The sequence below is a fragment of the Typha latifolia genome, chromosome 6 (assembly GCF_019914945.1).
Source record: "Typha latifolia isolate L0001 chromosome 6, TyphaL0001v2, whole genome shotgun sequence".
Taxonomy (NCBI): domain Eukaryota; kingdom Viridiplantae; phylum Streptophyta; class Magnoliopsida; order Poales; family Typhaceae; genus Typha; species Typha latifolia.
Window position 1 is genome coordinate 10,239,950 of NC_133091.1, and position 11,070 is coordinate 10,251,019.

Genomic DNA, 11,070 nt, shown 5'->3' on the forward strand with positions numbered 1-11,070 from the left:
AGCTTGATCGAGTCTAATTCTAATCAAGCTCGAATTGAAAATAGTATTTAGCCTAAATTTGTGATCAAACTTAAATTAAAATTATTTCAATTCAAGCCAATTTTAAGCTTGAGCCAAGTTTTAGCCTAAACGAGTTAATTGATAAGCAACTTCAATTCTTAATCAATTCAAGCCCAATTTTGAGCTTGATTTAGGCTTGAATCAAGCTTAAAAAAGGGCTAATTCAACTATAAAAATATAAACTAATAGAAATCTTTGCAAAAAATATATGATAAGATTAAATTCAGAACTAATTTCTATAATATATATATATATATATATTATAATTATATCAAGCCAACTCATAATCAAGCTTGGCTTAAAATATTTTCAAACATATTTCAAAAATCAAGCCGGTCATTTTTGCTTCGAAAATTTTCATATTTATTATTTTCAAACTAAGATACTTATTCTATAAATAAATAATTTTATATTTACTTGTATTCTAAAATAGACATATAATAATTATTTCTAATATAATATAAAGCGAAAGAAAATATTTTTTATTTTTATAAAATTAAGACAAATAAGATTTAATTTGATATAAAGTATATTAATTGTATAGATATCAATGATAAATTAGTAACTCAATTAATATGTAGTATAATAATTTTGATAAATAGATTTATATTTTAGAATAAAATTATTTTAATATCTAACGTTGGATAAATAAATAAATAAATAATTAACATCGGATAAATAAATCCAAGCCCGAATGGAGGCGATTTAGAATTCCAAAGTAGACAAAGAAGGCGCTTTCGAGTCTACCGCGCCTAAAATAGTAGACCACGCGTATAGTGTAAACTGTTGACCAAAGCTGCAGCTTCGGATAAATCCGAACCTCGAGGCTCGGTAACGCATCTAATCCGCTATAAATACCTACCTCCACCACCACCAATCATGTTACCTTTCATCAGATATTTTCCCATCGACCATTTCGATCTCCGAGAGGTAAAATCTAACTCCATAAGATCTCTAATTCGTATCAATATGAATCCAATGGTCGGATCTTTGAAGACTCGGTTCGATTCTTCCTTGATCTGTTGAGAACGATTTGGTCGGTGATCTCCGGCCTGGATTTTGGAGATATTGGGAAATTTTTGGGTCAAATTGGGTTTGATCCGAGGGCAATCGTATAGATCGGCGGTTTTCCTGCTTTGTTGTTTGTCTTGATATGTCTTGATCTTGTCAGATTATAGCGTTGACTTCGAAATCTATGCGCACTTTGATATTTTGGATGATCTGGAGGTTTGACCTGCGTTCTTATGGTCAGATCTTGAAAAGTCGAGAACTAGTTGGTTTGGATCTGCTTATTTTATCCTTAATTGCGTAATTCGATCGGTTTCTCCGAAGCTCATCGTTCTCGGAATTCAAGTTGTCTTCTTGTTTAGCGTACTTCCGGCATCGAGTACCGTTGATTTCAGTTCTTCATCAAGCCCTTTCCATCTTTGTTTCTTTTAAATTTGGTGATCGTCGCCTAGAAGCAAAGAATTTATCTGAACCAACTTCTGAAGTAGCGATTGATCGGGAGAGACCTTTAGCAACTTGGTCTATTTGTTAGTTTGATCACTGAACTGGTATCCTTAAACAAAGAAAAACTATGCTGTTGACTGTTATTACCCTTGAAATGGAGAAGTTATTATCTATGATCTCCTTTTGTTAGTCATGGATCATAGGTGCCTTTGAAGATATCGTTGTACTTTATTTTGATGTAACTAGTGGTCTTGGGAATTGCCCATTTTATATTTGGGATCTGATTCACCAATATCTTTCATCTTTAGAGCAACTGCATAAGGTTTCACTAATATTTGTTATCAACCACTCTAGTTACTTTATCTCTCCTTGCATTCTGTTTTACTGGTATTTTATTTAATTTACAGCTTAATCACTTACAGATCATAGAACATTAATGTCTCTTTCTTGTCATCATTGTTAAAAATGGATAAGAGAAAGGTAGTGCAATTGTGATGATTGAGCATCATAATTTGGATAAGAGTAAGGAAATTTTGCTAGGTGTACAACACGAGTTATTCATCATACTCGTTCCTGTGAATTCTTAAGTGGAATTAAACTTTGGCTAGTTAGGTTCTTACTGACTCAGTAAATTTCCATGATTATTTTTTTCTGATGAGGAAATGAATTTAATCTAAGATTGTCTTTTTCTTCTCACAGAGACTGTTTTATTGCTTGAAGAATCAATGATTATCATGGCAGTACCATCAGGAGCAGCTGGAAGGTCAACACTGAATCCAAATGCACCTCTCTTCATCCCGGCAGCACTTCAGCAGGTGGAGGATTTCTCCCCACAATGGTGGAAGCTTGTAGAAACAACAGCATGGTTCCGCGATCACTGGTTTCATCAGCACCAGGAGCAAGAAACTTTCGATGGTAATCACAATGATGAGGATCTCGTGGACCTGCTGCCAGACTCTTTTGATCTTGGCATCACGGACGAGTTGTCCATTATGGAGGCAGAGTTTGATGCGGCAGAGTACTCCTATGGCATTGACACTAGGCAAGAAGCAACGGATGATGCTTTTACAAAGGAGAACTTGAGGCCTGGTATGTTTTGAAGTAACAGTTGCTACACCTGAAACTCTTCCTCTATTTAATGCTTGAGTATTAGCTGACTTCATTACTTTCTTTTGTCTGTATACAGGTTTAGGGAGTAATGCAGAGGCAGTTATCAGGAGTCTCAATTTGAAATCTCCCAAGAATGGAGTAACCAGAGCTCCTGTAGAATCACCTGTGTATCGCGAGAAACCAATGCAGTACCCGAGCCCCAAGGGCAGCGTTCGTCGCATCATTCAACAGCCTCGCTGAATACGATGAATTCAACAGCCTCGATGAAGACAGTCAGAGTTGATGGTGTTGCAGCGGCTGGAAATGTAGATCTCCTGTCTTGCTATGTGAATGTAGTTGTACTTTCTTTGTGTACAGAACTAATGCAGTTCTAGTGTTCAAGTTGCCATGATGCTTGTTTCAAGCTGTTCCTCAGAACTATGAGAAAAGAACGAAGTAATGTAGAAAAAATGTCGTACTACGGTCCAAGAAAAAGCAAAATATGCAATGTTAGAAATATTTTACCTTGATCCGAAGTTCTTTCGAGCTGCTTAATGAGAGAATGATATGTTTCCTAAGAGTTTCTGGACCAATCTAATTAAATATAATTTATGATGTTGCAAAGCTACAAAAAGTTTCAACCTCCTATTACTAAGTTTCACTTATTTTAACTATATAATTTGCTCTCCAAACATTGCTCTGGTAGAAATGTATGTGGGGACTGGGTAAGGAAGTTAAATGAATTCAGTAAAAAGAATATGAAACCATATTTGATTAGTCATCTATTCAAACCTGACTCGGATGCTAGAGTAAGGAGTATTCCAAAATAAGTTATATTAAAAAGATATATACGTGCAAGTGTTCGATTAAAAGACAGGACGTAAATCATAATAAGTGCGTAATATGGGGTGTGAAATCGAAACATCCCTTTTTTTTTTCTTTGGCCAAATATTGTAATATTCTCTCTAATCATCAACTTTTAAGCCCTGTTTTAGATTGAAAGCAAGATTTTAGTTCTGCATACAAGACATGCTTATTTGGAGCTACTCTCTTACTTATTTGCCTGTCGTTTTAGGAATATATTTACGGAATAACCCTATCTTTTGGCCAAATAATTCCTCTAGTCCCAAAACTTTATGATCGCCTTTTAAGATCCTAAAATATTATGGGAGGGAGATTGGACTAAACTCAAATTGATAATCAGTTTGGGTTGCACTCGACATATCATATTATATTGGAGGCGTACTCAACTTGACCCAATTCAACTAACGGGTATGACCCAACTAAAACAAATAATAACTAGTTTGACTGAACCTTACATGGACACACTCATACAATAAGCAATTAAAATCTGAAATGCAAATAAGAAAAGACTTAGACTCATCCTACTCAATTGACCCGCAAGCTCAGGCTAACTTGGAGTCAAACTCAAACTCCATTCGGACCTAACAATCAACCACGGCTCTATCCATCTTGACCTCAAGGTGAGAACTCGGGAAACATTTTTATTTCTGACTCGACTATTGAAATCAACTAACCCATTAATCATCCATACCACTCAATCAACACCTCAGTCACCAACTACTCGTATTGTGAGACTCGACATCTAGATAGGACTCGAATTGGTACGAGCTCACTAATGTCCATCATCAAAACAAGTAATGTTATCTCCACATGCTCGGTCTATGATACTTGAGCTCCAAGCCTGAATACATGGAAAATGGAACACTAGATTAGAGATGATTGTTAGGCTCGACCCGTCCAAATTCAGCTCGAACTCGCCTAATTTAATCTGGTTAAGCCCGACCCAAGCCCGAGATAGTAGTCGGCGACATGGGCTAAGCCTTTGCTCGCTCGCCTCAGCCCGAAAGCCTGACCCACTACTCTTATTTATGACCTAACCCATAGTGCATGCATATTTCTGTAATTTTTTTAGTCCCACATTAGATATTTAATAAACTATATATATATATATATGTATGTTCTAATGAAATATTACTAAAATATCTTTATATAAGCCCATTATATTTGGCCCAATCAGATTTAATATTTGTTATATTTAACTCATTATGTTAGACTCATTATACTCAACCCAAGCATCTAACGGGCTAGTGGGCAGTAACATACTAGAATATTCTAGTCCAATTAGCTCGAAAATTTTGACTCAACCCGCCTAATGATCACCTCTACACCAAATACACTCTCGAGTCCGCTACTATATGAGTTGGTATGTCACTAATCCGATATGCTCCTCCACCAAATAAGGAAAAAAGGTAATCGTAGGCTAGCTTCTAATTCAAGATCAGTCAGAGCGACCTAGAGTGATAAGGTTGGAGTTGGACATAGACCTAATCTCCAATCTCAAAAGTCTGCATCTAGTGTTGCCGATCAATACTTACTTCATCCAATTCTTGATTGCTGTCAAATGAAGCCAAACCTGTCAAAATAAGTCATCCCAATCTAGTCCTTCTTTGGCGATATCATATAAAATGATGCAACAAAGGCACTGCTCCAAATAGTGATCAACACCTCTAATTGTTCATATATCTTGGTGGTAGGCTGAGCTTATCCTGAATGTGCTCCCCTAAAGAGCGAAGAACTCCTACCAAAATTTAGTCATGAAGATCGAATCTTGATCTAACACAATCGATCTAAAGGCATGCCATGCAATTTGGCCACATCTCACATATATGTCATAGCCACTTTTCACACGATGCACATGTCCAAAAGTAACAAAAATGGGCGTACTTGGACAGTCAGTCCACCACCACTAAGATGACTATATTACCTCATACCGTGGGCAATGTATCAATAAAATTTATGGCTATGTTCTCCCAAACATGTTCTAAAATCTATAATTTAGGTATTTATAAATTATTTTATATATTATAATAGAATATTTCTTTGCTGGTACCGTTTAAATTAATAGAGGGTGTTAGATAAGAATTACAAGAAAACAAAAGGGTCAAGTTACAAAAATGTTGAGGCCCAAGCCAAGATGGGGATAGGTTGGTTATTTGGATTAAAGGGAGATCTTGATGATGGTTAGAAGGGGAAGATGATATTTTGATGGGAATATTGGCGAATACGGATGGAGATGGGATGAAGGGAAAGAATGAGTCGCTCCTAGAAGAAGTAGGGCCACGACAAACAAGGAGGAAGATCTAACCAATGGAGGTTAGAGGACGATGTGAAGTTAGGGCAAGAAGGAAGAAAGAGAGAAAGGGAAAGAGATAGAGATAGGGAAGAAAATATGATTTCATAACATAACCCCACTAGGGTGCACTCCACAATACTTAGAGGTTATTCTTTGGACTCAAACAATAGAAATAAAACCCTAGAAATAAAGTGTTCTCGTCGTGGTGTATTCGAACGTATAATTCTCATTCTCTGTATTTGTGAACGCATGTAGGCGTTCGTACAGTGCGTTCGAATGCGGCCTTTGTGTTTGAACGCTCCTCGCCCCCGATTCCAAAATAAATTTATTTCAATTGATACAACCCGATCCAACTCCAATTGTATCAAAAAAAATCTCAAAGTCGGGGTGTGAATCACAAAATATGCACGAAATATGAGATATTAAAGTGGAAGATTGATTTTAAAGTTTAAATATTAAATACGAGGCCATTTGAATGCGGATTTTCCGTTCTCTATAATTGCGAGCGTGTGCAGGCGTTCAAACGGGCGCGTTTGGATGCATAATTCTTGTTCTCTATATTTGTGAACGCCTATAGGCGTTAGCATAGTGCGTTCGAATGCGGCCCTTGCGTTCAAACGCCCCCCGACAAAAAAATTTATTTTTCTTCCAAAAAAATTTATTTCAATTGATACAACATGATCCAACTCTAGTTGTATCAAAAAATCTCAAAGTCAAGGTGTGAATCACAAAATAGATAAAATTTAAGGTATGATTTGTAAAATTCCCTATATTTTAAAACTTAATTTTTATTTATATAATGTGTCTAGATTTTGTGTAAGAGCATATGCACGAAATATGAGATATTTAATGAAGAATATTAAAGTGGAAGATTGGTTTTAAAGTCAAAATATTTAAAATAATTTTAAGATCATTATTGAAGTGCTCAAACAATGTCATGACAGTTAAAGTAGTATGAAAATATACCCAAGAGCACTGGAAAGACAATTCTAAATTCAATTGTCTAATCAGTCATTTGAACAGACTATAGGGCGTTCGAACGTGTTTACATAAGAGTGAAATTGACCTTTAGGCATTCGAATAGCCATTTGAATAGGATTTCGTACATTCGAACAGCCCTACGAAAAACACAAGTTTGGGACTAACCTAAATTAGTTTTCTGGTCTATTTTGCAAACATATATAAGTCATTGAATCCTAGAAGAGGTTAAGAAGACTAAAGAACGTGAATTGAAGCTCTAGCGAAGATTTTGTTGGAAGTTCTTCATTGATAAAGAAAAAAGACAAAAGATTTAAATGTTTAATGATACAACTCATTTGTCTCAAGGGTTACTGAAACAAGTTCGTACGAACTCAATGGTCAAAGAGATCGATGCAATCAACCACGTGAAATAATTCAACGCAAACAAAAGATCTTCAGATATAGCTGAGCAATTCAGTAGGTAATCTGTAAGTGGTTCTTGTACTTGCTTTTTAGTAGTGGTTGATTTAATGCTAGTGAAAATGATCCATGGCTTTTACCCTAGTTTGAATTTTTCATATAAATCTCGTGCATTTGAGTTGCTTACTATTACCGTTTATTATTTTATATTTAAGTCTTCTCATAAGAGGTCATATAGTCCATGTAAGGGTTTGCCCTAGATTTTTTAATTAGTATCGGAGTAGTCTTTCTTATCTTAGAGAGATTATGCTTTTTTAGAGTCTCATGAGGATAATGATATTAATCTAGAGTTGATGGGATTTTTATGAAAATGATTAAGACATTTTTGAAAAAATTCTAAACGTGGCTCAAGCAAAAATAGCCTAAGAGAAAAAATCAAAGGGGAGTAATTCATTGTTATGAGTGTCAATGTTTCAAATATATTGCACAAGAATGTCTAAGCTGATTTAAAAGAAAAGGCAAAACAATGAAAGTCATTTAGGATGATGATGATGACGATGACGATGAGTCAAGTGGCCGTGATTTTGAGGCATTTGTGAGAATGTGAGCACAAATAAAAAAAGAAGACGACAGAAGACATGAACATCTGAACGGCGTATTATGAACTATAGTAGGAGTCATATAAATTAAAGAAGAACTAAATTAATACTTTCGACAAATTAAAGCTCTCAGAAACTTAAAAAGAAAAATTGCAGGTTCAACTTAATGAAACCTTAGAAAAATTGAAGGAGTTAGAAAAAGATAATAAGGAGCTTAATGATCTTCTTACTAAGTCTAAACTGAAAATAGAAAGACTTACTAAAGAAGTTACCTTCTTGAAAGGAAAAACTAAGCTAGACGAGATCTTGAATGCACGAACTATTAGAAAAGAGAAGTATTTCAAAAATATAGGAAACTCTAGTAATTCTATGACAATTTTTATTTTTGCAGGCACTCATGAGCGTTCAAGCAAAATATATGTACCCGTGATTCACAGTGTTCCATCAAAACCAAAGAAAATGAAAGGTACACCTCAAGGAAATAAGAATAAAGTGTTTTCAAATTTTAGAAACAATACTTAGGTAAGAAAATCTAAATTCATACTTATTTGCCATCACACATATTACGCCACATTGTAAATTTTTGTAAAACCCTAAACATGATTTTCATTAAAAGTTGAGAACTCAACAAATTTGAGTTAGAAAAGAATACCTTTTAGCACCCCTCTAGGATGGTGCTATTGAGTGATCCATTAGGGAGATATGTTAGCTATGAGAAATTTGGTTGCTTATTTATATTTTCTAGCTATATGCTTTATGTATATATCTTCTTTATTAGTTTTAGATTATTTTTTAGATTGTTTGACAATTTGTGTGTTTCAGGATTTTTTTTAGGTTTAATTATTTTGGGTTTCTCATTTTTGTTTTTGTTTTGAATTATAGTTAGTTTTTTAAAAAAATAAAGAAAATGGGAAAATTAAAAATTTTGATGCACTTAGTGAATTAGAGTGACTCTTACGACATGAAGTCCTACTATAGAATCATTAACACTTGTGTTAACACTCGATATATTACCTTCTATACACATTTATTGTAGTTATTGTGATTAAATCTTTGTGTAAGTATTTTTTTAAAGGTGTTCTTTAGATATCCCACTCATTAGGTTGATATTTACTGTTTGACATTTTTACTTCGTTCACCCTTCTAATATATTTTTTTTCTTGTTAAAAAATCAATAAAAAAAACTACCACATGATTAATGTAAAAGTCATCTTAAAAATGTTTAATTTGACACTGTTCACCTCTATATAATTCATGAGTTATCTATATTTTTAATATGGTGCATTGCAAAACAATGGCTATCTAACTCATATGTGAAAGTCATCATTATACCAATATGGTTATTTGATAAATAAAAAAGATGTGGGGGAAAAATAGGAAAAAATGAAAAATATTTTTGAATTTAAATTTGAGATTGTAAACTAAGTTCAGTTTGACTTTAGTTTAGTGTCTCTTTTTTATATTTGATATCTTAGAATTATCTTATGTTTTCATCATTAACTATGAGAAATTATCAACACACTACAAAAAATTTTTTAACAGTTTTGGGTAATCAAATTGCTTAGTCTATAATATGTTGATATAAGTATTTGTGCATCTATTTACTCTTGACTTTATAATAAATCTGACTTTTCAATAGGTCAATTTGAAATTCTTTAGTGCATCAACCAAAAATATTTGAATATGATACGTGAACTAAATATTAAATCTTTTAATTTGTGAATTATGTTGTACTTTGAATACTTAGAAATTGGATTAGACTTAGAATATTTTGTACATTTTTTGAATTTATTGGGTGAAAATGATGTGAAATAGACTATGATTAAGAGGATGAGTATGAGTGCCAGAATGATTACATGAATCAAATATACTTTTGGGTGATATATTTTCTTTCATACTTTCATATTTTCTCATTTTATTAATTGCATTCTTTGTCAATTTATGACAAAAAAAAAGATAATAGTGGTATAGTTAGTAATTTGGGATTGATTTGCTATATATGTGTGCATTTCACTTGGTATATATACTGAAAGTGTGTAGGATATTTGACGGCAAACAAAACTTATGTTATGCTTTATAAGATAGATACATTGTTACGTAGACACTTTGTATCCTAGAAAATTATGTTTTATCACAAATTATCGAAAAGGAGATTATTAGGTTTTATTCATACTTATGTAATTGGTAAATTATATTTCAAAATATAATTTTTATTTATATAATGTGTCTAGATTTTATGTAAAAGTATATACACAAGTTATGAGAATTTGAGCAAAAATATTAAAATGGAAGATTGATTTTAAAGTCAAATTATTTGAAATGATTTAAAGATCGTTATTGAAGGGCTCAATCAGTGTCATAATGATTAAAATAGTATGAAAAAATATCCAAGGGCATAAGAACGACAATTCAGTATTAAACTATCTACTTAGCCATTTGAGCAGACCATCGAGCGTTTGAATGAATTGTCTAAGAGTAAAAACGACCAATAGGTGTTCGAACAACCTTTGCGGGCGTTCAAACAAGTAAACCTATTGAGTCCAACTTATTATGAGCGTTCGAATAGGATTTCGTGCATTCAAACAGCCTTAGAAAAACACAAGTCCTGGACCGACTTAAAATAGTTTTCTTCTCTATTTTGCAAATATATATAAGTACTTAAACCTTAGAAGAGGTTGAGAAGATCGAAGAACGTGAATTGAAGCTCTAGCGAAGGTTTTATTAGTTCTTCACTGATAAAAAAAGATAAAAGATTTGAATGCCTAAAATTTTATCTTGATCATTTCATCAGTATTCTGTAATATGTAAAATTACTATGAATTACGTTCTACAAATTAGTCTAAGTTTTCTTTAATAAATTAAACTATTTTATCACTTTTGCCGAAAGATAAAAAAAACATGGACAGTATAAATGTTTACTCTCTTTTATCTCACACATATACTTACATAGTAAATTCAATAAACTCTTTGCATTTATTACTAATGACTGTGTGAGCTAAAGAGCCTGTCAATGTTGTAAATTGACAGCAAAAATGTTTGCTGTACTTGCGCTTTCTGGTGCACAGCAAAACTGTCAATGTGGTAAATTCAATAAATTAGCTCAAGCCATTATCAATTCTGTGTTACAGTAAACAGCCTTGCTCATTACAGACTTCATCCAGAAATTGCTTAACGGGATTAGGCTACCTGCACAACTAAAGGCCTTCTTTATGTAACAACTGAAGAATCAATAACTGTCAGATTAATCTCAAGCAGTTTATCTTCCTTTTAAAAAAAAAAATCAAGCCTCTACTTGTTCCTGTAAACATTCATTCCTCTAAACACGGAAGAGTG

At 33.3% G+C, this 11,070-nt stretch overlaps 1 protein-coding gene across 1 annotated transcript; it reads left to right on the top strand.

The window, feature by feature from the left end:
* Positions 1 to 935: 935 nt before the first annotated feature.
* LOC140790296 (protein EARLY RESPONSIVE TO DEHYDRATION 15-like) lies at positions 936 to 3,137 on the top strand. The gene is made up of 3 exons (XM_073140317.1): positions 936 to 990; positions 2,212 to 2,601; positions 2,699 to 3,137. Exons 2-3 carry the CDS (start codon positions 2,238 to 2,240, stop codon positions 2,860 to 2,862), a joined length of 528 nt encoding a protein of 175 aa, XP_072996418.1. The 5' UTR covers positions 936 to 990; positions 2,212 to 2,237; the 3' UTR covers positions 2,863 to 3,137.
* Positions 3,138 to 11,070: the final 7,933 nt, after the last annotated feature.

What these genes read in the sequence shown, in the direction of transcription:
- LOC140790296 (XM_073140317.1), top strand. Translation starts at nt 2,238, where the DNA reads ATGATTATCATGGCAGTACCATCAGGAGCAGCTGGAAGGTCAACACTG. An exon ending in AAAGGAGAACTTGAGGCCTG is followed by an intron (nt 2,602 to 2,698) that starts GTATGTTTTGAA and finishes GTCTGTATACAG; the next exon opens with GTTTAGGGAGTAATGCAGAG.